The sequence below is a fragment of the Oreochromis aureus genome, linkage group 7, assembly GCF_013358895.1.
Source record: "Oreochromis aureus strain Israel breed Guangdong linkage group 7, ZZ_aureus, whole genome shotgun sequence".
Taxonomy (NCBI): domain Eukaryota; kingdom Metazoa; phylum Chordata; class Actinopteri; order Cichliformes; family Cichlidae; genus Oreochromis; species Oreochromis aureus.
In genome coordinates this window covers 31,089,004-31,115,156 of record NC_052948.1, presented here as the reverse complement: position 1 = coordinate 31,115,156, position 26,153 = coordinate 31,089,004, and the positions used below count along the sequence as shown (strand labels likewise).

The window sequence follows — 26,153 nt, the reverse complement described above, 5'->3', positions numbered from 1 at the left end:
CTGAGGGGCAAAAAAGTTGGTTATCTACCCTATCCACGTGTTCAGGCACCAACCCGGATTGTTTGGGAAATACTCTAAGCAAAAATCAGCAATAATCAGATGATTCCTGATGAGCGGTATTTGGCAGCAATTAGGGAGGAAGAACTCCCTTTAAGAGGAAAAGACCTCTGCTTACTCTTGTTTTGTTTTTTGTTGTGTGTTTTTTTTTTTTTTTTAAATTTCCCAGATGGCCTTATATTTTCGTCTATGCGATAACAAGTGTGTGTCGACGTGTTATGCTGGTGCATTCTGGTGCCTGCAGTTTGAGGCGGAGTGATCCCTCTTTCTGTGCTATTCAACATCCCCACACCTCCTGGCTCACTGACGTCACAAACTCTGGGTTAAAGGGGCCTGCAGCAGAGACAGGAACCCCGGAAAAATGCTTGGTCGTCCCATCATGGCTAACCTGCAGCTCCCTCTGGGAAAGAAGTGAAAACGGATTTTTGTTTTTTGTTTTTTGTTTTTTCTTACAACGTAAGTAAACCGGTAGTGATGAAAAGGAAGACGTGCCCTAACCGGCTCACCCCGACTGCTTCTGCTTATGAAGTTATCACAGGAACAAACAGGGTGTTAAATATGCAACCTTTTGTATAACTTAATGGTGCCCCCCGAAATAAATACGCAAATAAATAAATAAATTGGTGACTTTCAACAGAATAGAGTTTTAAGAAGAAATGGGCATGATGTTTTCAAAATGATTTTGTGCTAGATGTACTTTAATTAGTCCAGTACATTAACATTACATTAATAAGTTATCTGAAGGAATTAAGTCCTGCTATCGAAAGCTTTATTAGTTTATTATTTCTTTATTACTCTTGTTGTGTCGTGTTTATATTGTCTTTTCAACTGTTGTGTGTGCGTGTGTGTGTGTGTGGGGGGTAGATTATCACAATTATCTCAATTTAATAAATTAATCCCAACATTAAACTGTATATAATTTTTCCCCCTTCATTTCAGCTCTGTGTGGGAGTCTTGACTGCTGTTTCTCCAGTCTCCAGAAGGGAAATAATAATTCCGGTGATACCAAATCATTATACTGTAGTCAGTGCAATAATTGCTTACAATTGAAGTTTAGAAATAAAACAAGTTTTTTTTTCTCCTTTTTGGGGCATTCACATGCACTTTAACGTTTTCATAACTCAACGGAGTTTATCTTTAAATTCGGCATACCTTACACACACAAACGATTATGCGTTATAATATTATTAAACTTGATTTGCTCTTTCACTCATGTATACCATGTTTCTGCATCACGATAAGCCACTGATGGCGGTAGTTAAACATATTAATCTGTCTGTAACAGACGCCGAAACGTTCTTAAGATCATAACACACCTTAACTGTGTAAACCGTACTTATATATGAAGCATGCGTGTACCGATACTATGATTATTATTAATGACCAGATTCTTTTAACGGAGTTTGGTGACAGCGTCTGCCGGAAGTGGCTCCGGCTAACTGTGAGCTAGCTTTACCCGGGAGCCTTTGAATTTGCAAGCGTCAGTGTACGCAAAAGGGTTGGGCACGGAGTACAGTGAAACGGAGGCATTTCGGAGTAGAAGTATGAGTGTTTTATATTTTTTTTATTTTATAAAGATTCAGGAAGTCTGAGGAAGTGCCTGGTTCAGATTTCCGTTTACACCCTAGCAGCGCTGCTAAGCTGAACTTTAACATCAGTGAGAAAACTTTTGCGAGTTTTGTGAGTATGTTGAGCCAGAAACATTTGTGTATCATGTTATAAACCCTGTATAAACACTAAACTGTTGCTGTACGTATGGGATTTAAATCTGCCATGTAACGGTCTGTTTAGTTTATTTTTTGTTCGGTTTTTTGTTTTTGTTTTTTTTTTAGCTGCATAGCCCAGAGCTCGGCTAAAGGCAAGCTAGCAAACAAACGCCAGATTTATAGCACAGTCTAAAGAAAGCCCTTTACTGTCCCGTTTAAAGCGAAAACCGGCAAAGCAATCACTGACAACAACCTGGCACATACTCTGCAAGGTGGTTAGCTTTCTAACGTCTCAGTCAAACAGCTGCTTTTGCACAGGTAGCTCCACGCCTACCTGTGGAAGGTTTAAATCACAGCTGGCATGGCTCTGATTGGACATGTCAGCTGTGAATAAACAAATGCTGATAACAGTTTTAACACCACTGTAAACATTATTCCCTCGAATTTTAGCGATTTAAAATGTACTCTTCTTGTTTTTTGACAGCATGGAGTACAGCGGTCCGTTGGGTCACTCTCTGTCACCAGAGTCCACGGTGACCTCCCTACTGTCCAGTTCAGGTTACCTGAGGAGCAGCCTGCTGCCTCCTCAACACGACACCAGCTTCAGATACAAAGACAGGGTGGGTGGGATTACTTTCCACAGCAGGAATGGACAGAATGAGGAAATCTCCCTTTGTTATTTTATCTGTCTCTGGGTTCTGTTCTGGGTCTTATCAGGAGAGCTTCTCTCCTGACAAATGATGATGTTCTCTTTTTGATTGTGACAGAGTTTAAAATAGTTTTATTTTCCAGTAAAAACACTGAGGAAAAACTGGTAAATTCGGAAAAAATATGTGAATTTGTTTTAAAAGAAAAGGGTAAATTCATGTGAAGTTTATGAGGAAGTGTGTGAGAGGTGTATGAGAGAGATATGAGAAGGAGAAAAATGGTAAAATCCCAAAACACAGCAGAAAAAAGTTTACAAGTAAAAAAATGTGGAATGTCTGAGAGTCATGAAAAGAAGTAGCAAATTTATTAGAAGAAATAAGTGTGAAAAAATTGGTAAATTCACAAAAAATATCTGCAAATTTGCAGGAAAAGCAGTTTTTCTGCAAAGCAAATTTATCTTTGAATAAAATTGGCAGAAGCTGCAAATGTAAAAGAAAAAAGTGTCAAATGTATGAGACAGAAACATACATAAACAGTTTTTTGAGAAAAACTCAAACATTATTTGAGAGGGAAAACATTTTTAAAAAATCAGAAATTTGTTGTTCTTTTCTTATCAAAAACTCTTGTGATGAGGATTTTAAAACAGGAAGCCTACGCTACTGTCTGATTGCAGGAGTATGACTCGGCTTCGGCGGCTCTGGATGCTTACATCAAAGATTTTGAGAGGAGTCGTCAGAACCGCGACTCGTCGTTGACTGGAAAGCTGGTTCTGCCGCAGAGCCTACCCTCCACTCCGTGCAGGCACAGAGTGGGCACGCTCAGAAACAAAGATGGTAGGTCCTGCTCAGGATCAGATATCTTAATACGTTGATATATCTTGGTGCTTTTTACGTCTTCTGTGGTTTTACATTTTCTGAATGATTCATCAACATTGCATTTTTCTCTTTTTGTTTCAGTTCTTAGGGAGCGTTTGACCGAGAAAGAGCTGGACTTCCTGAACCTCCCCATGAGCCCCCTCCATCACCGCGTTAACTGGGACAGACACTCCATGACAACAGATGAACTGCTGTCCGTCCCTTTCGATGGCTCGATGCCCGTCACCCACACCACAGCCTTCATCCAAGGTTTTTATCCATGTCATACTCGACCTTTAAACTCTTAAACACATAGTTTTACATTTTTTAGTTGTCTTTGATCTGTATGATGTCAGTAAGAGGAGAGATCTGTGATTTAGTAGAGTCCAAGACTGAAAATGTGGAGCTGGAAGTAAATGCATCCCTCACCATTTTTCTCAGTCTGAAGTCTTTAAATGTGGCAATCAAGAATCTGCTCTTATACCAGTTCATTAAAAACATCATCTACAATGTTGTCTTCATCTACGTCATTAAACGCACCGCTTTTACCTAAAAAACATCCTGGCATTTGCTTTTAAATGCATCACTTCTGAAGCTCAGATTCCATAATCAATGTTAAATAATTCATAGATGATTCAGTAATAACAGAAGTGATGACTTTGCCTCACTCCTCTCCTCTGCTGGTCCAGACTTCCTGTCCCGGCCTGCAGCCTCCCAGCCCTGCCCCTCATCTACCTGTAGACTCCTCCACCATCACTCTCTTCCACCCACGACATCCAGGAGCACCAGGTTTGAACTGCTTCCTTTCTCGTTTGGCATATTTCCTGGTCGATCTGAGTCATAGATTATTACTTTCCCCTCCTCTCTAGGTGCAGAGACAGACCGAGGGCTGCCACGTTTAAACCAGGCGCTCACATCAGCAGTTTTAAGGTGACCCTCACTGCCTTTTCTGGATTATTCTGAGACTGTAGCAGTGTCATAACTGAGTTGCTTCCCCTTTTCAGAGATCAGAGCAGGCCCTGGCGTCCTCGTCGCTCCACCTCCCTCACTGGTTCACCAGTAACAAGGCTGATTTGGACTGTTCGGGAATCACCAGTGTGCCCGACCTGAAGTACCCAGCCTGGCTCCAGGGGTGTGACCTCAGCGAGCCGCCTGCACAGTCAGAGCTGTGGGACGACCACGGTAGCTTCCTTGACTATGTATATGCACAAACCTTCCAAGATGTCATAGTACTTCATCATCATTTAACAGATTGTGATTATTAATGTTAAAGATAAATCTATTAATAGGTTATTCTTTATTATTTTATATTAAGCAGCCCATCAGTATGTAGAGTCATAGATATGAGCTTTTCTTGGAGGTCAGTAAAACTGATCTAGTGAGGGGAAATGTTGAATTTGATACTGAGCTATTGTAAAGGACTGGGTGGGTGGAGTGAATCCCAGGAAAGTAATTTCACCATTAAACTATGAGTATTTTCTGTTTATTTGAAAGGGTCATGTTTGTTTTTTCCAGACGTTCTTCCACCTGGAGCTCCCAGAACCAGAGCTCCATCCTGGGTAGCAGACCTGGAGAAAGATGAAGATCCTGACCAGACACCTGCAGAGGTGAGAGAAGCAGCTGCAGTGCATCTGTCAGTTTTATGGTCCTGCTGCTCTCATTGTTCATGAAGACTATAGAGCTTCTGTGTCACTGTGCTTTCCTCTGGAATCTTTGTCTGTTAAAGAACGCCTTATTATGTGGTCAAGTGCTCTAAATAAACCACATTCTGTAACATGTGTGTCCCAAAGGCAGAAAAAGAGCTTCATCGGTCAGTTGATGAAGTAATAGGTTTTCTCTGTGTGTGCTTAGGTTGGCAGCCAGCAGGCGCTCAGAGACCTGAGGCTTCAGTTTGCTGAACAGATTTCTTTGCTCACTACAGAGAGGAAGAGCTCAGACGTTGTGATGAACATGTACCAAGGTAAAAACACAAATGTTTGAGTATGTAATGTTAAAAATTTGAGGTGTTAACAAAATTGGTCAGGGAATTGTTCTCTGTAAATCACCACAAACATAACTTTCAGATCTCTATTCGTGTGACTTTCAGAAAATATAAATTAAAGTTAAAGTACAGTTAAAGGTTTAGTGCTTTGACACACAAAAGAGACCCAGTGACCATCACAGAGCCAAAACAGGGTTTCTGCAGGTCATTAAAAAGTTTAAAATCATGTAAAGTAAAGAGTTAAAATGACTGGGCTTCTTTGCTCGGACTGATGGATTGATGCACTAATAAAAGACAATACTCAGCTCTTAAAAACAAACTCTTCCTAGAGTCGGTGAAAAAAATATATTACATTAGATTATTGCACTGTTGAATATTGTTTACTCATTCTTTACTCATTGATTGCATATCAGGGAATTCCTTAATCACAATGACATCACTAACTGGTTTTGGATTCTGTATTCTGAAGGTGTTATTGCTTCAGATGCCAACATATTGTCTTTAGAGCCTGAAGTCACCACATTTCAGATATCAGAGTCCATCACACTGACAGAGATGGCTGCTAATTAGTGCCAAGTAACACCCAAATACAATCCTTCACTCACCTTCACTAGACCCCAGTCTTCTTAGACAATCTGTTCATACAATTAACTGCACAGCAGCCATATTAGATGCTCCAAATTGCTCCAAAAGGCTCCAGCAGCACAAACAGGGTTCAGATGTCCAGTTCAGAGAACTGTTGGGGACTGACTCAATTCTGGAACTTGGGACTAAACAGAGATCTAAAACTAGCAGCTATACTGAAAGTGGTCGAGAGGTACAAGAGAAGATCCTCTTGAACATGAGACTGGCCAAATTCAATTCATATAGTCTTATTTTCTTAATTTTCCCCTTCCACACCTCCTGTGACAACCTTTCACTCTTTTAAACTTTTCTTTTTTGTTGTTGTTTTTGTTTGTTTTTTGCTAAAGTCAAGTCAAGTCAAGTATTTATTTATTGTCATTGTCAAGAACAATGAAATTGTGTTTGGAGCTTCTACAACAAATAATAATAAATACTAAATTCCCCTTAGACCCAAGTGTGACTATTTAACCCAGTGTGACTTCAGTGCAATGAGACGATCCTTAGCAAAAACATGAGAATAGCAAACATGTTTCTGATGTGTGTTCCCACCTGTCAGACAACAGGATCGAGTCTCTGATCCAGAAGGCGGACCAGGTGTTGAACTCTCTGTCTCAGAGTTCTGGACAAGCAGAGAGTCCTGCAGATTCAGGTAAAACCGGGATTCATTCAAAGGAGCAGGAAGTCTTTTACACGGAATAACACTTACACCAAAGTTTTTGTTGTTGTTGTTGTTGTTGTTTTTTTTTTGTTTTGTTTTTTAAAACACAGCTGTGTCTGGTTCTCGTTGTGACTGTTGAAGCAGACTTTAACCTTATTACCAACACGCTGGAAATGAAGCAGGTATCCGATCAGTTCTTTGTTTCTGTTGTTGTCAGTGAGTCCTGTGAAAACTGAGGAGCTGCTGCACCATTCGCCCTCACACTGTCCTCTGTGAGTAAGACTCATTTACACTTCTGGTGTGTTATGATCTGCTGCAACTCCACACAGACTCATATATGTGGTGGCATTTTAATCCTGCAGTGACTCAGCAGCAGGAGGCTGCACAGAGGAGCTGACTGACAGGGGAGCAGAGGTAGGTTTACTGTCATGTTCTACAATGTCAGCTAATTGCGTGATTTTCATTTATTCTCGCCTCCTGAGTGATGCCCAGATGTGAAACACATTAAGCTTTCAGGTCAGTGGACAAGGCCTCCTACTGTAGTGAGCCTCTTTGACTCACTACAGTAGCTTTTTTTTGTAATCACATTAGACTGGCTGAATTTAAAGGCTTTTTAGGCAACTTTTCTTTTTTCTTTTTAAACATAACAATTTACCTATTAAATATACATTTAGCACTGGTGATCTTATAAAGTAAATTCTGAATTTCTGTTTTGGATGGGTTGTAAATATTTTTTGTCACATAACTATGAGAACTTATTCATACATATTCCATCATTGGCACAATTTGTGTCTCTAAATTTGTGAATTTTTCTACCAAATTAAACTGTAATATTTCAGAAGTTGTGGCCCTTCTCATGTAAAAAGTAGTTGTGTTGATTGCTTTGGTTTTATTGTAATAACTTGAACTAACTTGTGTAATTTTGTAATAAACAAGTATCACATCATCTGTATACAGTATTAGCTTGTGCTCATTGTGTCCCACTGTTATTCAGTAGATTCGCTAGTATGAATACATGTGTTGCAGAAGGTTTGTGATAGCCTATTGGGTTTTTACAAACCACATCAGCCCACGTTGTCAGGTTTTTTTCCTAACGCTGAGCAAATGAGAGCTATTCAACTCAGTTGAAGGCCTTCTCTACATCTACTGGCAAAACAGTTGTTTCTGAAGTTAGTGTTGTTTGTAATATTCCCCTGTTGTTTGTGCTCTCCCAGGATTTGAGTCATGAAAACAGCATCTGGAAGCAGCCTGGTCCGGTGGAGGCTCTGAAACAGATGCTGTTCAGACTGCAGGCTGTGGAGGCGGAGCTTCAGCGACAACAACAGGCACCAGCAGCTCCGACTCTCTCAGAGTGGCTGCTGACATCAGCAACACAGGTACAAGGAGCCAGGCAGGCTTGACACAGATCTTTAGAAAAAGTGGATAATAAAATGCAAACCCTTGTCTGAGTTTAACGTTTAAGGAAACAATATTCAGATTATTAAGAGTCTGTTTGTGTTGCAGTGGTCTGTTGGTAATGCAGAGCTGCAGGAGCTGCAAGAGCTTCAGAGTTTTCCTGGTAGACCATCACTAGAGAGGTAACTGACTCCGATCAAGTTATTTCTCCCTTTAGAAAGAATGTGGAGACTGGACTGATAACCTGTGCTTACAGTTTAAAGACAACTGCATCAAAGATACCACTGTTGCTTCAGGCAAACATTAAAAGCATTATCTTACTCAAAAAGTCACTAGAAACTATGTCAGGAAATCAAACGCCATCCTGTCTTGTAAGGTAAAGAGGGGTCCACACAGGAAGCAACTAGCAATGATGTGGCAGCCAGCAACTAGAAACTCAGTGACATTTAGTAACTCATAGTGAATATGGGCCAAATAACCACTGGTGATGCAAAGCAATACTACTACTACTACTACTACTACTACTACTATTATTATTAATGATGATAATAATAATAATAATAATAATGATAATAATAATGATAATAATGTATTTTTCAAAACTCCTTTTGTTCTACTTTTAGATTTTACATAAAAGACAGAGTCAGCTTCTGGGTGTGAATTTTTTCTGATGGCCAGCAGGGGGCAACATCTATGGCTGTTGAAACAAGTCAGAGTCTGTAGAAGTCTATGAGAAAGTGACCCAGCATCTTACTTGACCTGTTACCTTAGTAAACACTTTCACGATGAGTTTATGGTCCCTGTTGCTAGTTTAAACTCTTACTGAGTCAAATGTGATTATTACATTTGAAGTAAAAGAAGGATCATAAATTAGGATGTAAGTTAGTGACTGACAACTCAATCGGTATCCTTCAGAGCCCTCAGTTCTCATGATGGGATTCAGAAAGCTGAGGTGGTGGTGTAAAACTCTAAGCCCAATAGTTCAAAAACAAGATTTCAAAAACTTGTGTGACATCAAACGCATCTTCATCCACCACCACAGTATGTACATCAGTTTGACTCCAGTTTAGGGTGAGTAAAGCAGGCATGTTTTTCCTCCTCAGAGCTCTGCATCACCTGAACCGCCTGAAGATGCTGGTGGAAGAACCCAGACAGAAACACAGAGCGACAGAGGAAGAGAAGGACGACGACGAGGGGCGCTACTCGTCCTCGTCTGTCGACAGACTGGTCTATTCTCAGCAGGAACCCTCCGGAAACTGAACGTTCAAAGGAAGCTCACTGTGCCAAAAGCTTCAATAGCATCTGCTCTGTGTTTATGTATATTATATAAGAAAGTGCAATTTTTTTAAACACTAATACAACCCAGTTTAAACTATGCCCTGAACCTTTAGAGTCAAGAAGTTGCCTGGACTGTTCTCTTTCTCAGACTCTGAGGAAGAGTCAGAACACAGCGATAATTTAAAAGAAGAGAAGAAAACGTGAAGGACAGACTCCGAGATGAGAAAAACATGCCACATATTTTATATTCTGAATGTGTCTCAGTGGTTTGTGAATGCGACAGTATGGATAGATGGGCTTGGTGCTTGTTGGTGCACAGACCGTTTTGTATTGATGGGTTTCATTCTGTTTGTAGACAGACTGTTGGTGCCATAAAGATTTACACACACTCATTCCTGTTGGAAAGGAAGAGGTTACCGGGCAGTGTTCAACCAGAGGGAAGAAACATCATCAGTGCTGTTGTCAGTGATAGCTAACAGCAGCAGATTCTTTTCAGTTCCTTGCAGGTAAAACTACAATAAATTGCCTTCGCTGTAGAAAAGATGTACATGTGGAAGCACAACATGTACTACTGTGACAATTCAGTCCGATTTTCTGAATTTCTGAAGACTCACGACTCGCGGTTTGAAAATTGAAGTATTGAGCCATGGGTTGGGGGAACCAGGGTGTTCAGATGTCTGTCTTTATCTGGGACTGCACAGCATTTTTTATCAGGGAACGTTAAAAGTCACCAAAATTAACAGCCTTTGCTGATTTTGTCGAATATGATAGAAACTAATAAAAAAAGAAGCAGAAAGATTTGAAGAAATAGTTTTTGTCTCTTTTGCAGAGGGGGGAAAAAGATTGTGACACAGTAAGTGTGTGTCGTAACCGAATAAAAATTACAATTGTCAGATATGGCTAAAAAAAAAAAAAGGATGCTAATTTGTAGATCCATCCAAATGGAAACCCAGAAACTTTTACCAGACAGAAGAAGAGCTGGGAAAAAAAGCATGAATGAAGACTGTCACATGAGACCATAAGACTTAAGTTACTCTTTCTCTATATATACAGGCAAACACATGTCAAAGGTCAGAGCAGGAATAAGGCAATTTTCCCATGGACTAATAATCAGACTTTATTTGTTGATCAGAGGAGATGCCCCCTGCTGGGTCATTAGAAAGAATGCAGGTTCATAGTACTTCTGCATCAGTTTCACTTTTCAAACATCAAAGACATGAAACCAGATGGTGTTTCCTCCACCTCCATCCTCAGGATGACAGGACTCATACTGGCACAGAGGAACTTGAACCCTCTGATGCAGGAAGTATTTTTATTCACCTCCGGGTGAAGAAGACACCTGATGTTAAATGTTTAATGTGTGCTTCTGGCTTCTCGGCTTGGTTTTGCACAGTTCTCATTAAAACATGTTTTGGTTTACGACCTCCATGGTGTCACTTCTTTGATTAATACAACTAAAAGTTCACGTTAATCTCAGATATCGATCACTACTCAATCAGAGCTCTTATGTTACGACCAGATGTTAACCCTCCCATCACTCCCTGCCGAGATCACAGTCTCCCCCTTGTGGTCAAAGGTCACACTCTGCACACTGTCCCTGTGTCCCTCCAGGCTGCTCACACTGCCAGAGTCCACCTCCACCAGTTTCACCAAACCGTCGCTGCTGGCAACCGCCAGCATCTTCCCTGAGTGGTTGAACGCCACTTGGTTGGCACTAAGCGGCCCGGTGTCTGCGGCGGCCATCGGCGATGTGGGTTTTCTCGTGTCCCACGTGTTGATGATGCCGGAAGAGTCACAGGAGGCCACCATGCTGGTTGCTGAGCTGAAGGCAGCATGATTGCAGGGGTGACAATGTCCGAGAAAGGTGGTGGTGCAGACACCTACCCTGGCATCCCACAGGGCGAGGGTTTTGTCAGCAGAGCAGGTGAGGAGGAGGTTGGAAGAAGGTAGGAAGCAGACACTGTTGACGGAGGCGGTGTGTCGGCGCAGTGTGAGGCGACAGCGCTGGCTGTTCAGGTCCCACAGCTTGGCGGTTCTGTCAGCGGAGCAGGAGGCCAGGAAGTGACCGCACGAGTGAAAGGAGCATGCCCAGGTGGGCTGGGCATGGCCAGAGAGCATCAGTACACAGCAGCCACGAGAGAAGTCCCAGAGCCGCACCTGCAGGAAGAAGTACACATCTGTAACCAATGAGGTGGGTTTATTCTGTGATGTCATCAGGACCAACTTACTGTTGTGTCTCCACTGGTTGTTGCTAATTTTGATCCATCAGGGTGAAAGCTACAACCGGACAGCCAATCAGAGTGACCCTCACCAGACAGCAGCATCTCACCTACCTGGCAACACAGTCAGTGACATCACACGTCAGTCCATCAGCCAATCAGAGTGACCCTCACATGTCACCTCCCCACCTCCTCTTAGAGCTTTCACCTCCTCTCACCTTTTCTCTATCTTCTGGGAGAACCCACAACCTCCAGGTGCTGTCGTCACTGGCTGAGACAAGGATCAGTTTTCTTGGATGCAGGTCGATGCAGCTGATTGGCTGCTGGTGCGCTCTTATAGAGCATGTGAGGCTGAAAGATGCTAAGCTTTTCCCTGTGTGAGAGTTCATTTGTTCCAGGTAAGCCCTTGGGAGCCCACTGCAGGGGGGGAACTCTGAGTCCTTCAGGTGTGCAGTGGTCTTTGCTGGTGGTTTCTCCTTCCTCCTCTCCTCCTTCACCTGCGCTGGTGTAGGGCCTGTGCTGCTTTGCAGTCTCTCTCTGTGGAAGCTGAGGAGCATCTTCTGCCTGACAGCTGTTTGGTATTTCTCCTCCATCTGCCTGAGCACGGGCTCGTACGACTCTAGATGTTTCTTCAGGTGTTTGAAGTCCTCTGTAAGCCTCCTTTTGTCCTCGGAGACTCGCTGATGCTGCAGCCGGTGAAAGTCCCGCTCCCTCTGTATCCTCACCAGGCTCGCTCCTGCACTCAGCACCTCCTCCTTGAGCAGCTCCGTCTCTGCGCGCACCGCCTCCAGCTCGCTCTGGAGGAGGTGTCGGTGTGTGAGAGCATCGGGGATGAAGTAGACCCCCGGGGCCGCCGTGGCGACGGTCTTCAGGGTGTCTGTGAGGCGCCTGAGCGCCGAGCCGTACCACTCCCCCTCAAAGCGGCTCAGAGTCCGCGTCAGGCCGGCTCTGCGCAAGAAGTTCCTCAGGAAGTCGTCCACCGCCTCGGGGATGTTAGACAGAGTTTGCGCTTGTGGCGGTTCAGAATTTCTTTTGGGAGCTGCTGAGGAGGAGAGAGCCTCCTCAGACTTCTCCTCCTCTTCGTCCTCCTCAGCACTGCTCCTCTCCTCCTCTTCCTCCGCTTCTTCTCGTCTTCTGTCTGACATTTTCTCCCCTTCGCCTCGGAGCTTATTGTTTACGCGTTGCTATGGTATTAGCTCTGCGTTGCTTAACGTGTTACCACGGTAACGACGTGACCCCCCCGCGTATACGTTTGTTTAATAGGTTTTGTGGTTATTAAAATGCATACATATTTTACATTTTAATTGTTTTTAATTATTTGTTTTCGTGTTTTCGTTTTTTATTTTCTCTTTTTCCTTCAAGTGTTCTCTCTCTCTCTCTCTCTCTCTCTCTCTCTCGCTCTACATATATATATATACACACACACACACACACATACATATATATATATATATATATATATATATATATATATATATATATATATATATATATATATATATGTGTGTGTGTGTATATATATATGTATATTTTTAATATTGTAAAATATTGATTATACAAATATTACTCTATCATCATAATATTACTCTCTCATCATAATGTTGGACATTTAAGAGGAAAAAAATTTAACTTACAGAGGTTATAAAGATTTTCGGAAATTAAAGACACATATATATACAAGACGAAATAACTGTGATTTTATTTTTCAGTTGCTTTTAATACTTTTAACAGATGTCTTTTTACTCCAGCACGTACACCAATGCTAGTTCATTTTTAACTATTAAAAAAACACTGGGTCAGACAACAGGGGTAACATTCAGAGAGGAACACACACACACAAAAATGCTACACTCTGTTACATTTTTGCAGGCAACAGGTGCTATATCCCGGCACAGGTATATTGAGACGTACTGACCGACAGAGGGCGCGCAGGTCGCGCAGTGTGCGGCTGCGTTATACGTTAGCTCATCACATGACTGTCAGGAGGAAAAATAGAGCAGGAAGAGAGTTTGCTTTCTCTTTGTTGTTGTAAACATTTAATTTTCACAATAAGACGGGAGAGCAGCTCTGTGCTCTGAAGATTCATGGATCTAGAAAAGCGCAATTCTGTTTCTGGGTGGTGACGGTTCACTTTCATGGTGCTGAAACCAAAGAAAAAGACCAAGCCAAACTTCGCCTAAAATTTGCTTCATTTAAAATAATCTGGATTATCCTCCGAGGTACGTAAATGTTAAGACGTGATTTTATGATTTATTATGTTATAGCATAAGGAATGTTAATTTGGCCTGCATTTGGCCAGTTTAATGTGAGAGATTTTGTGAAATAGTGATAGTAACGTGTTCCAGTCGATTGTTCTGGTGGCACACTTGATGCTAAAATGAAGCTAACTGCAGTTCCTGTGTCTTCAGATTTACAATAATACATTTTCTGAAATCAGTCAATGTTTACATCGTTTGATGTTTGCTGGGATGGATTGTGAATCTGAGTTTAACCTTACATTTGCCGTGTGTACCGATTAAAGAGATTTTCAAATGGAGTCTGGCCAAAGTGTTTTTAGCAACAAAAAGCGGTGGAAGAAATGCAAATAAAACAGTAAAATTTACAAAAATGATACTTTATATTCTGCTTCAGACTTTTAAGGATCTGAAGTACACTTTCCTTTTTTTCTTTATAACTATCAACGTCCCGCTGTGGATGCATAACGGTGATCTAATGTTGTTTTAAGTTAGCGGTCAGTGCATGAAGAGGAAGTGTTTTAGGGGAATTATTGCTAATGGAGTGAACGCTACTAAACTTTGAAAAGAACCTGAGCAATATTACCTCTTAAAATTGGCCTCATTAACATGGTAACTCTGAACGAGATTAAGTGGGTTAGATTGTCATGTTAATAATGTGATGTCAGTGTTTTGAAGTCTGTTAAATAATCGCTGACATAAAGTAACTAAATACACTTACTCAAGTAGCTCTGCCTGTTTCACAGCTCAAAATAATCCTTTTTTAATTTTACTGTCTACTGTTTCATGTCACTTGTCTCAACCGACCTGCTTTAGCTCCTCCTACTTTAAGCCACCGTTCTTCTGATTGGCTGTCTTCTGTAAACAGAAGTTCTGTGGCTGAGATGACTAGAAATAAGGAAAATAGGTCCACTTAATCTACTAAAATGTGTAGGAACTTTATACTGAGTAGCAGTGAAAAAGAGAAAATTCTGTCCTTTCTTCATCTACCTTATTTCTAAACATTTTCATGCAGTGATGTTTATAGATTTTTATTCTGAAGAAAATGTATCTGCACATTTAGTAAACTCCGTATTAGCAGAAGTTGTAAACTAATGTATCAGAAAAAAAAATTCTTGCCCACTTGGATACTAGGAAAGGGGCTACACTGCTATTTATAGATTAACAGAATAGCCCCCTCCTCATCAAGGCTTCTACAACCTCAGACGATTAAAAGACTTCAAACTCCTGCTCAGGACGCTCAGGAATCTCTGCACTTCTGAGAAGGGTGCATCATTCCCTGGGCATGACCACTTATCCATCAGGAGAGTAGTTGATTCAGCGGAGAGAAGAGGATGTGTACATCAGATGATGCAGATCTAGAGCCGAGAGGATCGCAGGAGATTCTTCCAGCCACCCTAACAGCTGACTGCCATTGGGGAGACACTACTGTGTGCTGTTTATGTGCTGCCAGCACAGAAACAATATGGAGAAGCTTTGATCTTCATGCCATCAGACTGCTAAATGAGACTGCAGCTTAAGTCCACACCACCAACTACCCACACATTACTCAGCTACCCAGTGAAATCAATGGTTTAAATGTCTGTCAGCTAATATTAAAAAAAAAAAGTTGATTGGAATTCTTATGTTTATGTCTTCTTCTTTATTTGTGTACAGCCAGAGTCCTGCTTAAGCATTTTGCTGGATATTATACTTGTATAAATGTGTATGTAAGAAATAATCTTAAAACCTGAAGTTAAATGTCTCTGTCTTTATACTTTCAAAGAACCAAATGACTACAGTAGACACAAACTGAATAATCATAATAAATGCTGACTTGTTCCCTGTAGGGTCAGAGGTCACCATGGGCACTGCGGTGGAAAGGACAGATGAGCATGTGAGGGAGTATCTGATCTACCGTGGCTTCACCAACACTCTGAAACATCTGGACAACGACATAAAAGCCGACAAGGAGAAAGGCTTCAGGGTATGGCTGGCAGAAACGTTGTTGGATGTATTTCTGTTTCCTCACAGCCTCACAGTAAAATAGTCATATCATCTGGAAGTTGGAGAAAGGAGCTAGCAATGGTGTGAAGGGTTAACAAAAAAAGCTGCTATTTCAGGTTTTTGAAGAAGTTTCTTTTTTCAGCAGAAAAAGGACACTGAATAACTTTTCATTATTTTTGTGCTGTGCAGGTGGATAAAATCATCGATCAGCTGCAGCAGTTTGTCCAGAGCTTTGACCTGGCTGGTCTGAAGGAGTACTGGCTCTACCTGGATAAACGTCTGTTCAGCAGACTCGAAGATGTTTACAGATCCACCGTCAACAAGCTGAGGATCAGCCTGTACAGATACTACATCATCAACACCGTGCAGGTATCACCTCGTGGAGAAATCAGACATCCTGCTGCGTGTTTCTAAAACAAAGATTTAAAAATCTATCTCGTCCTTCCAGAAAGGAAACCTGGAGAAGACTCAGGAGTTTTTCCAGAAGCAGGCGTCAGAGCTGCAGGGTCAGGCTGAGTGGCGTGATTGGTTCATCCTGCCATTTATCTCCTCCCCTGAGCAGAACCCCGCCTTCTGTCAGTACTTCTCCCGCCAGTGGTCTGACACCTTCCTGGTTTCACTGCATAACTTCCTGTCGGTCCTCTTCCAGTGTATGCATATCCTTGAGTTTGAAACACACGACCAGCCTTAATATTCAACATGCTCTGACAGTTTAGAGGCGGCCGCACTGATCTGCTGAAATTCAGTTTTCAGTCCTTAACTTGTTTCCCACCTCAGCCTGTCCTCCTGAGCTTCGATGCTGAAGTCCAGAAGATGACCTGCCTGGTGGAGGAGAACGAACAGCTCCGTCAGCTGGTGAGAGAGAGCCTTTCATTTTAAATTAAATCAATTTTGCATGAATAATGTAAATGTAGATTTATTCAAAAATTCTACAACTGATCCCGTCGTTTACTTTAAATCACCCATCATGGAAATTAAGTCTCATTATTTAGCTTAAAAGTTAATTTCAATGGGTTTCCAAAAGTTCTGTTTACTTCTTAAAATCAAATCAAATCCTATTAATTCTCATTGTATTAATCCCATGATTTGGCCACCACTCCGTGCCACTTTATTAGGTACACCTTGGTCCTACTCCATTGAACCCCCTTTTGCCTTCAGAATCACTTAAATTCTTGATGGAATATTTGACAAATGTCCTCTGTTAGGTGGATATCAAGTGATTGTGGAGGCCATTTGAGTACAGTGAACTCATTGTCCTGTCAAAGAAATCAGTTTGAGATGATTTGAACTTTGGAACATATCAAATTGTCCCAGAAACATCCATTGTAAAATATTACATTGTGGTTGCGGAAATGGTTGACAGCAATGCTCAGGTAGGCTTTAGCATTTAGTTGGTACTAAAGGGCCAAAAGTGTGCCTAGAAAATATCCCCCACACCATTTCACCACCTAGCATGAGCTTGAACCAAGACAAGATGGATCCATGCTTTCATGTTGTTCACGCCAAAGTCTGATGCTGCCGTCCAAATATCTCAGCTGAAATCGAGACTCATCAGACCAGATGACATTTTTCAAATCTTCTGTTGTGTAGTTTTGGTGAGCCTGTGTGAATTACAGCCTCGGTTTCCTTTTCTTAGCTGACAGGAGCAAAACCCAGTGCAGTGTTTTGCAGCTGTAGCCCAGTACAAGTAGCTGAGGCACTGACCTCAGCAAGACATTTTCATTGAGAAAACTGCCACTTGCAGGATATTTTCTACTCTTCATCCCATTCTCTGTAAACCCTAGAGATAGAGGTTGTGTGGGAAAATCGCAGTAGATGAACCATGCCCACCAACCACGCCACATTCAGAGTCAGTTAAATCCCATTTGTTCCTGATTCTGATGCTTTGTTTGAACTTCTGCCGGTCGTTTTGACCATGTCTACATGCTTAATTGCACTGAGTCGCTGCCATGTGATTGGTTTATTCCATTTTTGAACTAACAAAAAGTTGGACAGTAGTACTTAAAAACATAGACTAAGTGTAAAAGTTTTTTCATGAAATAAAGTTTTAAAATGTGATGTGTTCCATGCTGAGCTGTAGTCAGGGTAGACGTTACGTCTGACCAGTCTGCTGTATCTTCGCCAGCTGTTCGCCCTGCAGACGGAGAGCCGGGATCAGAGGGACAGAGATGAGATGATCCACCACAAGCTGCCGACATACGTCCAGAACATGGACCGACTGGGAGACACTGAGCTGTGAGAGACTAACATCACTGTCTTTACTGATGACTAACCACAGCAAAGATGGCTGCCATTCTGTCCATTTTTAAACACTGCCAACATCATGATGTTTTTAACCATCAATAGTCAGGTCATTGCTAAAATCAATGCCATGCTTTAAAAATTACAAAGTATTTTTATGGAAAAACTGGCGTATTGTGCTTGTATTTATCACCTCAAAACTCTTAATGTGTTTTGTGCTGTGAGTTGCAGATGGCAGCCATCTTAAACCTTAAAATATTAATCAAGATTTTTATCCATTGCAGCTTTGTGGTTTTGTTTGTTTTTATTTTGTTTTTTTAAGTTACATTTTAACACAAAGCACAGAACGAACATGGACTGATGTTAGCATGGTTCAGGCCTAAATGAGAGCTAAGGTTGTTGCACTTTTTGTAACAGTATTTATTTAATAAATGACGTAACCTCATATCTTCATATTCAGGCACTTTAAATCAAACAAAACTGAGTTATTTTGTATTTATTCATATAAAAAAACTATTTAAAACCATATTTTAGCTAACGTATTGTTGCCAAAATTGCCAAAATATTTATGCTGTTGCAGTATTTAAACTGTGTGCTGTAATGCGGTTGATGTTTCACAATAAACAATTCACCTGATGAATTGTTCCATTGAGCCATTTTTTTTTTTTTGTTAAACTTCCACTTTACATATTTTTACACGCTGACAGAAGGCGATAGACCGGGCCAGCAAATACAGTTCCCCAATAAACTTTAAAATACTCTAAACAATATAAAAACATGAAGAGTACAGTGTGATTGACAGAAGTATGTTTTAAGAAGTTAGTTACAGCTCCTCATCTGGATCGTTAAGGGGCTTTAATGGATGTGGGACCCGATCTGAAATGGACCCAGAAAAAACCCAACACACTTACTTTTTTTTTTTTTTTTTTTTTTTTTTTTTTTTTTAATGGATGCTAAGGGGTTAGTTGGATGATGATGGCTGATGATAAGGCAACCTAACTTTTGCAGTAAGTGTTGTTAGACTTGTCAATTACACATTCACTATTTTCTCTTCAAATGAATAATTCACTGCATACTGATGGTGATAAACCACACCCACCTAAGTATTATACACAAAAATGGTCTTGACAACAAACACATGGTGACCCATTTGGTTCTGAAGTGGACTGAAGAAGACCTCTAGCAAGAAGCCCTTGGATGCATTAATTTTCTTCCCCTTATCCAGTTCAGGGTCGTGGCTGTGCTAAAGCCTGTCCCAGCTGCCATAGGACGAGAGGTGGGGTTAACTCTGGAAAGGCAGCCAGACTGTCCCAGGACCAACACAGGGAGACGGACAACAATTCATACTCACATTCATACCTAAGGTTTTCGCATTACCAATTAACCTAATTCCATCCATGTTTTTGGACTCCAGGAGGAAGCCAGAATACCTGGAGAAAACCCATACAGATACTGGAAGAACATATAAACTCCGCACATAAAGGCTGCACCCAGATGGTGGATTTGAACCCAGGGCGTTCTTGCTGTGAGGCAGCAGTGCTAACCAGTGAAGCAAAATCCCCTTGGTTCTGAAGTGGATTTGCGAAGACTTTTACCAGGGAGCACTGACTTGATTTCCTACTTTTGTGGAGTAACTAAAAACACAGTAGACCCAAAAAGATCTTGACCAGAGATCACTGATAACAAAGCCACGATACCCCACTTGATTCTGAGTAACTGAGAAGCATTGTCCCTTGCTTCCTGGAAGATCTCTACCAGGAAGCAAGGGAGTCCTGGTAACTGAGACGATTTCTCCCACCTATTCACAGGAAGAAACAACACATCTTTGCCTTAGGATCTCAGACTGCACATAAGTTTTTGGGCCAACCCCCCCTCCCCCAAAAAAGCTACTTTTGTCTATGCCCTTGTCACAAGAGGTCACCACAGCTCTGCATCTTTAATTTGGCAGAGTTTTATGTTGAATTCCCTTGCTGAAACAACCCCAAAGGGGATTTGTGTCTCAATACAGTAAAATCTCAAGCACGGCTATCAAGAGAATTAGAAAAAAATCTTCAAAATTGAAAAACCAATTGGTAAGCATAGTAGTCAGGGTAAAAAAAAAAAGAAGTTTTTCAGGCAGTCAAAAGTCTAACAACCTTATTTTTTACTTACTGAAAATATACAAGTTTTAATGACCTAAGTATCTTTGAAAGTGATTGGTCCATTTATGGAGGTCTCTGTTGGAAGGTCATAGCAAGACTGGACAGAAATGGCCTGTCACACCTTGGTTTTGATATTGTGCAAACAGGGTTGTTGCTTCATAATGAGAACTGCTCTATAAGTCCAATGAACAGCAACCGGCGAACCAGCAGCACGGTCATTGAAACCCCAAGAACTATTGATGCTCATGGGGTCGAAAGGCTTGCTGGCAAAGAGCTACAAATCATTGAAGACCTTGATGCTACTTTTTGTCAGAACGTGTCAGAACACACATAGTACAGCTTATACTTGTTGCAAATGGATGTGTATAGCTGTAGACCAGTCAGTTTACACATGCGGACACCTGTCCACCAACGAATGTTCGCCCAACTGGACAAGTGAGCAGCGCAAAAGGATAAATGCCAGATGCATGTTCATCATATGCTTACAAAGGAAGAGATGGCAATTATGTGATGAAGACAAGTGGGCATAGCCAGTATGATATCTTGGGTACTTGTGTTTATTGTGTTCACTTTGTCTATCTAAAAATTGTCACAAAACTCATACCCTTTCATGGCAGTGGCATTTGCTGATAGCTGTGGTCTCTTTCCTTGGATTCAGTGTGTAGTATGCTGTTTTAAAACTTCCTTGCTTTTTTCTCTCTTTGTAGGGACTTAGTGACGAGCCAGCGAGCTGTCAGTACTGCCACCACCCCTACCAGAAACTTCTTCTCTACATTCCTACCACAAGGCAGACGTACTCCAGGGAAACCACTGCAAGCCATCTCTGGGTCCTCACCAAGCCAGGCAGCAATGGGCAGGAAGGACCCACTGAGTAATCAGGTGAGCGCAAGAAATTGCCAAATTCACAGATTTAAATAAGACCTTGACTCACAGACTGGATGGTTGTTTATTTGAAAAAATTGGGGTTTTTTGCAACTAGTGAGTCAGAGACAGGTCATCTTATGTTCAAAAGCTGATGATTGTATATGGAAATTGAAAGACCCTTCACTTTAGAAATTTGGCACTTGGGACAGTGTACCTTCTTCTGAGTTACCATCTCATCAGGAAGATGATAAAGACTAACAAACCTTAATAAAGAAATGTCTCCAACTAGTTGGACTTTGATGCTAGTTTCTAATGTTGCCCTAGCAGTCTACATAGTCAAATGTATGGGGTATGGAATGGGTAGGAAATGGCAAAGATTCATGATGTACAATGGGCGGTAACCAACCTGTCCAATAAGAGATGTCTGTTAAGGACTCTGCAGCACACTAAACTTCGTACTGATTCAGGATCAAGGCTTGATTGGGTTCATTGGGAGCGTCCATTAGTATAATAAATATTGGTTAATGAATTTGATATTTTTATTATTTTCTACCACAAAGTTTGAAAATCATTCCCTCAGAGAGTAATAGCAAGCTGCACTGGTGTTCCAGTTTTCTACATTTATGGTTGTAATCATTTCCATCTTTTTTAGCCTGTGAAATCTAAAGAAGCAGGCCAAGTTAAGGAGGTGAAGCCAGCATCTACCCAGTCATCAACCAGTGAACCAGTGAGCTCCCAGTCCCAGCTGTCTACAAACCAGTCGGGGAACCAGAATTCGAGACACAAAAGAATCCAAGATCATGAGAAGGAGAGGAAGGAGCTTTTCTCCAAACCACCACCACAGGTATAGTTGCATCCTTTAGATATGCAACAAATCCGATGCCCTTAGTCTTACCTTACCTGTGGAGGTAAAGGTCAGCTATGTTCAAACAGTTTTGCGAGTTGTCAATCTGCACTTTGAATTAGTATTCTCTGTAGTTTATGCCGGAAGACAAGAATTTTTTGTTCTGGTGAGCCCTTTCATGTGTTATCTTCAGACACCAGAGAAGAAAGGGGAGCTGGGGGAGGTGGAGCCTCCCACGGAGTCTTCAAGTGAACCTACCGATTCCTCAAACAGCAGAAGCTGCGGTGCAGGCCAAGAAGAACCTCCCTTCATTAAACTCAGCCAGGAGGAGTACGGAGAACACCACTCGTCCATCATGCACTGCAGGTCTGTTTGTAACACTGTCACAATTCACCCACTTTAAGCATAAAAACAAAACTCAGCCCTAATCAGTCTTTTTTTTCTTTCTGTTGCCCTTCGCTTGTTTTCAAGGGTTGACTGTTCTGGTCGCCGCGTTGCTAGCTTGGATGTTGACGGAGTCATCAAGGTAAACCTGCATTTCATAGTCTTCAAGCTACGGTATTCTAATGGCATATACTGACAGGAAAACTCATGAAAGACTTCCTCCTCTGCCCCTCCTACTCCGTCAGGTGTGGTCGTTCAACCCCATCATGCAGACCAAAGCCACCATCATGTCCAAATCTCCTCTAATGTCTCTGGAGTGGGCCACCAAACCAGACCGACTGGTAACAGTGTTTACTTTCAGATACATTGATTTTATAAATATACACCAATGATCCACCTAAGGCTAGGGTTAGGATTTCGTTACTAGTTTTCAGACAGTTGTCTCTAATGCAATGTGTACAGAACAATTGCACTGCCAAAATTAATTTACAAGACTTAATTTGAAAGGTAAAATCCCTTAGTTCCTTGATATTTGCCTATTTAGCACATGGTTAAAACAAAAACCCAACCCTAAGCCTAAACCCCAAGGTTGCTTGTGACCTAGTTGATACACCAAACACATCTGTCCAACAATAAAATGTGTGTTTGCATGTGTTTGTGTGTGTGTTATCAGTTGTTATTAGGCAGCGGCGTTGGCACAGTACGGTTGTACGATACGGAAGCCAAGAAGAATCTCTATGAGATGAACATCGACGAGGCTCATCCACGGTAAACCTGCATCCTGGAGCTCCTCACTAACATAATTAGGACCAATGTCTGCCTCTTCGTTGGCTTTGTATTGCATGAAAGTGCCTCCTTGCTGAGACAAAAAAGTGTCTAAAAGCTGCAGCTCAGGAACTCAGAAGTTTTTATGGAGCGTTAAACTGAAAATCAGATCCAAACGTGGTTATGTTTCAGTATCAGTAATGTTGTTATGTGCCAAAATTAATGTCAACCCATCCGATAGTGATGGTGCTCTTTATTCTATTGTATTATAATTTGACCAAATTGAATGGAACTACGTCCATAAACTAGATTTACTGTGTCTTCAACAGTCGAGGTCATCTCCATATGAGAATGTGTTTTTCTGCCTTTCAGTATCTTGTCTTTAGCCTGCAGCCCCAGCGGTTCATCGTTCGTCTGTTCAGCTGCAGCTCACAGTCGATCTGGAAGTGGCGAGTCTGCTCCTCGACTTCCCATAACGGTGTCTGGTCAGCTGCTGCTATGGGACACCAAGACTGTCAAACAGCAGGTGGTTAACTGATCATTTAGCTAATATGTCTATACATCAGTCCAAGACCAGGAACAGAAACCACTGGGTTTAAAGGATGTGTATTTAAAACCCCAGCTGTAGCAGAAAACTGGAGCAATTAAAGTTCCACCTGCACAGACTGAGTCCAGGCATCCAGTTCAGGTAGCTACCGTGAAGCCTCAGGGAGCTAGCAGCTCAGAGGGCAACCACGTGTCAATCAAAGTGGCCACACCCTTAATTTTAAGCTGCAATGGGGGTCAAAATGGTTAATGTATAAACATATTCATAAACAGTAGCGTTACGACCTTCAGAGGGCAAAACTGCTTTTTAGCAGGCTGCAAATGTATTTATTTCTCCTGTAAAGCTGGACGTTTTACCACGAATGAGTCTATGGGACTGATTCACTGCTAGAGTGAGCCTCCAGTGGACATGAGAAGAACTGCAGTTTTTGGCACTTCAGCCCTAGAGGTGCTGCTTAAACTGTGTTTGCACATTTTAAACAGGCTACCTGACTGCTCTAACAAACCTGAAACCTGTTTCCAAGAAAGGTTTGGGTACTAACTCAACTTTTCCTCCATTATGTGCCTGACTATGAGCTCCAATTCAGTTGCCTGACAGTTTCAGTTAAACTAGTTAAACTGCTCTTTTTATTTCCTGCCTGTAGCATAATCAGATTTCTGACTTTCTGTCTCTCAGCTCCAGTTCTCTTTGGAGCCAGAACCAGTAGCCATAAACTGCACAGCCTTCAATCACAACGGAAACCTGCTGGTGACTGGAGCCGCTGACGGAGTCATCAGACTGTTTGGTCTGCGTTCATACTCGATTCATCCAAAGATTATTTTCAAAGAGGATTAATCTGTGGCCTCTTTGCTGTCACTTACCAAGACCCAAGTAAGTTAAAGACATTTCTGTCCTCTGTCTTCTGTAGATATGCAGCGGTATGAGAGCGCGATGAGCTGGAGAGCTCATGACGGGGAAGTTTACAGTGTGGAGTTCAGCTATGATGAAAATACCGTCTTCAGCATCGGAGAAGATGGCAAGGTGCGTGAAAGCCAGAACTAGTGTAGCTCAGTCTTTTCTCCTCATCTTACTCAGGAAAGTCAAGAAAATATGTGTGTGTGTGTGTGTGTGTGCGTGTGTGCGTGCGTGCGTGCATGTGCGTGTGCGTGCATGCAGTTTATCCAGTGGAACATCCATCGCTGTGGGGTTAAGCAGTCGGAGCAGATTTTACCTCAGGACGCCACCGGGCCCTTCGTCCTGTCAGGGTACAGCGGCTACAAACAAGTAAGCAGACCTGCTGGTTAATTTTCAACACAGCACTTCATTTGATTTCATGACCAAAGCTGAGTAGAAAACATTGAATTCTACAAAGTAAATTAAACTCGGTTCATAATTTTTTTTAAAAAAAGTAGTTCAAAGAAGTAAAATCACCAAAGTGAACAATTTGGGGTGCTTTTTTCTAACTTGGTGATATAATTCTTGTTCAGGTTCAAGTCCCTCGAGGTCGACTCTTCACGTTTGACTCTGAAGGTCAACACGTCCTGACCTGTTCTAGCTCTGGTGGACTCATATACAGAGTGAGTACACCTTCATGTTTTTCTATCCATCTATCTATAAGCATTCTGTGGCTTTAAATGTGTTTTGTATTTTTTAAATGTGTTAATTACCTGGTCCCCTCTCTTCCAGCTGGCCAGTGGGGAGTCAGCTCTGGAGAGGGTGCTGTCGCTGGGGGGGCATAAAGCACCGGTGGTGACCGTCGACTGGTGCTCAGCAGTGGACTGTGGCACCTGCCTGACAGCCTCCATGGACGGGAAAATCAAACTGAGCACGCTTCTAGCACAGAAGTCCTGACTGGGGACCTAATGGAGGTCCTCTGATCTTGTGTGTCTGTGCAGTTTCAGAGATGAAAGGAAGACTCATGTTTCATGATACAAACAAACCTGTTTTTAAATCAAATTAGGATTAAAATCTCACTGAAGGTTCCACCGTAGAGCTCGTTTCTTTTGTTAAAGCTGTATTTGTTGGTGTTTTCAGGCCTTTGGGGAGAAGAAAAACTCCTCAGCAGTCTCACAAACACTCAGCAGCATTTGAAGTGTTTGAGTCAACAGCACTTCGACCTCTTTCAGGTACTTGAAGTTGTTTCAAGGAGAATTGAAAACACCTTTCTAAAATGTCTTCAAGAACCTAAACAAGAAGTCCAGTTGCTTTCATCTCAAGACCTTTAGACTGCCATGATCTGGATGAGTGAGAGACTCCACTTGGATTGATCGGAATAAGAAACTTCCAAGTTTTTCTTATACGAGCCGAAATGTTACAAGTAAATATTTGGAGGACCACTCTGGGTTTTTATTCCCTTAACCTAAACCAAATAAATAAAATAATAATAGAATTAAATAAAAAAAGGTAATGAAGTAAAAGAAAAAGACCTATCACAAGAGAAACTGTACACTGAATTTGTTTATAAGTTTTATCCTGTATTATGTTTGATTTCATTCTTACAGATGTGTAGTGTAAATAACAGAGTCATAACAGTTTTGTATTTTTCTTTTCTTTTTGTTTCCAATCAGTAAATTTTCACTTTAGCTCTTTTATTTTGTTTGTTTTGGGCTTTTTTTAAGTTTCAGTCTTATTTTATAATGAGGGGAAAGACGTGAAGTAGGCACATGTACCAAAAACGCCACTTTAAGAAGGTGGTGTCTGAATGACTCACAGTGACATCCGAAACGCTCCCAGGCCTCCACATGTTTG

General features: G+C 41.6%; 3 protein-coding genes across 9 annotated transcripts; 2 read left to right on the top strand and 1 right to left on the bottom strand.

Moving 5' to 3' along the window:
• Positions 1-366: 366 nt before the first annotated feature.
• On the top strand, positions 367-10,620 carry c7h18orf54 (chromosome 7 C18orf54 homolog). Of its 6 annotated transcripts, XM_039615668.1 has the most exons (16): positions 381-513; positions 997-1,056; positions 2,248-2,383; positions 3,085-3,244; positions 3,368-3,535; positions 3,955-4,054; positions 4,135-4,195; positions 4,270-4,447; positions 4,781-4,872; positions 5,117-5,225; positions 6,427-6,519; positions 6,746-6,800; positions 6,891-6,942; positions 7,743-7,904; positions 8,032-8,105; positions 9,027-10,620. In XM_039615668.1, exons 3-16 carry the CDS (start codon positions 2,249-2,251, stop codon positions 9,181-9,183), a joined length of 1,596 nt encoding a protein of 531 aa, XP_039471602.1. In that variant the 5' UTR covers positions 381-513; positions 997-1,056; position 2,248; the 3' UTR covers positions 9,184-10,620. The 6 variants fall into 6 exon arrangements, with proteins under 6 accessions (XP_031613334.1, XP_039471602.1, XP_031613335.1 ...); XM_031757474.2 differs by lacking the exon at positions 997-1,056 and having other exon boundaries at positions 367-513; XM_031757475.2 differs by lacking the exons at positions 381-513; positions 997-1,056 and adding an exon at positions 1,128-1,599.
• Positions 10,621-10,684: 64 nt separating this feature from the next.
• Positions 10,685-12,698, bottom strand: LOC116334138 (sperm-associated antigen 16 protein). Of its 2 annotated transcripts, XM_031757472.2 has the most exons (3): positions 11,639-12,696; positions 11,430-11,534; positions 10,685-11,358 (listed from the first exon to the last, which is right to left on the bottom strand). In XM_031757472.2, exons 1-3 carry the CDS (start codon positions 12,563-12,565, stop codon positions 10,711-10,713), a joined length of 1,680 nt encoding a protein of 559 aa, XP_031613332.1. In that variant the 5' UTR covers positions 12,566-12,696; the 3' UTR covers positions 10,685-10,710. The 2 variants fall into 2 exon arrangements, with proteins under 2 accessions (XP_031613332.1, XP_039471600.1); XM_039615666.1 differs by lacking the exon at positions 11,430-11,534 and having other exon boundaries at positions 11,639-12,698.
• Positions 12,699-13,352: 654 nt separating this feature from the next.
• On the top strand, positions 13,353-25,994 carry wdr91 (WD repeat domain 91). The gene is made up of 18 exons (XM_031757453.2): positions 13,353-13,639; positions 15,484-15,620; positions 15,830-16,009; positions 16,089-16,296; positions 16,413-16,495; positions 17,766-17,875; positions 20,730-20,901; positions 21,539-21,730; positions 21,924-22,096; positions 22,202-22,256; positions 22,360-22,455; positions 22,788-22,882; positions 23,252-23,405; positions 24,102-24,210; positions 24,334-24,446; positions 24,582-24,689; positions 24,893-24,982; positions 25,092-25,994. The coding sequence occupies exons 2-18, from the start codon at positions 15,498-15,500 to the stop codon at positions 25,254-25,256; spliced, it is 2,226 nt and encodes a 741-aa protein (XP_031613313.1). The 5' UTR covers positions 13,353-13,639; positions 15,484-15,497; the 3' UTR covers positions 25,257-25,994.
• The last annotated feature ends 159 nt before the right edge of the window (positions 25,995-26,153 follow it).

What these genes read in the sequence shown, in the direction of transcription:
- c7h18orf54 (XM_031757474.2), top strand. Translation starts at nt 2,249, where the DNA reads ATGGAGTACAGCGGTCCGTTGGGTCACTCTCTGTCACCAGAGTCCACG. An exon ending in CACGCTCAGAAACAAAGATG is followed by an intron (nt 3,245 to 3,367) that starts GTAGGTCCTGCT and finishes TTTTTGTTTCAG; the next exon opens with TTCTTAGGGAGCGTTTGACC. An exon ending in AGAGAGTCCTGCAGATTCAG is followed by an intron (nt 6,520 to 6,745) that starts GTAAAACCGGGA and finishes TGTTGTTGTCAG; the next exon opens with TGAGTCCTGTGAAAACTGAG.
- LOC116334138 (XM_031757472.2), bottom strand. Translation starts at nt 12,565, where the DNA reads ATGTCAGACAGAAGACGAGAAGAAGCGGAGGAAGAGGAGGAGAGGAGC. An exon ending in TCCCAGAAGATAGAGAAAAG is followed by an intron (nt 11,535 to 11,638) that starts GTGAGAGGAGGT and finishes CTGTGTTGCCAG; the next exon opens with GTAGGTGAGATGCTGCTGTC. An exon ending in CAACCAGTGGAGACACAACA is followed by an intron (nt 11,359 to 11,429) that starts GTAAGTTGGTCC and finishes TTCTTCCTGCAG; the next exon opens with GTGCGGCTCTGGGACTTCTC.
- wdr91 (XM_031757453.2), top strand. Translation starts at nt 15,498, where the DNA reads ATGGGCACTGCGGTGGAAAGGACAGATGAGCATGTGAGGGAGTATCTG. An exon ending in ACAAGGAGAAAGGCTTCAGG is followed by an intron (nt 15,621 to 15,829) that starts GTATGGCTGGCA and finishes TGTGCTGTGCAG; the next exon opens with GTGGATAAAATCATCGATCA. An exon ending in TCTCCAAACCACCACCACAG is followed by an intron (nt 21,731 to 21,923) that starts GTATAGTTGCAT and finishes TGTTATCTTCAG; the next exon opens with ACACCAGAGAAGAAAGGGGA.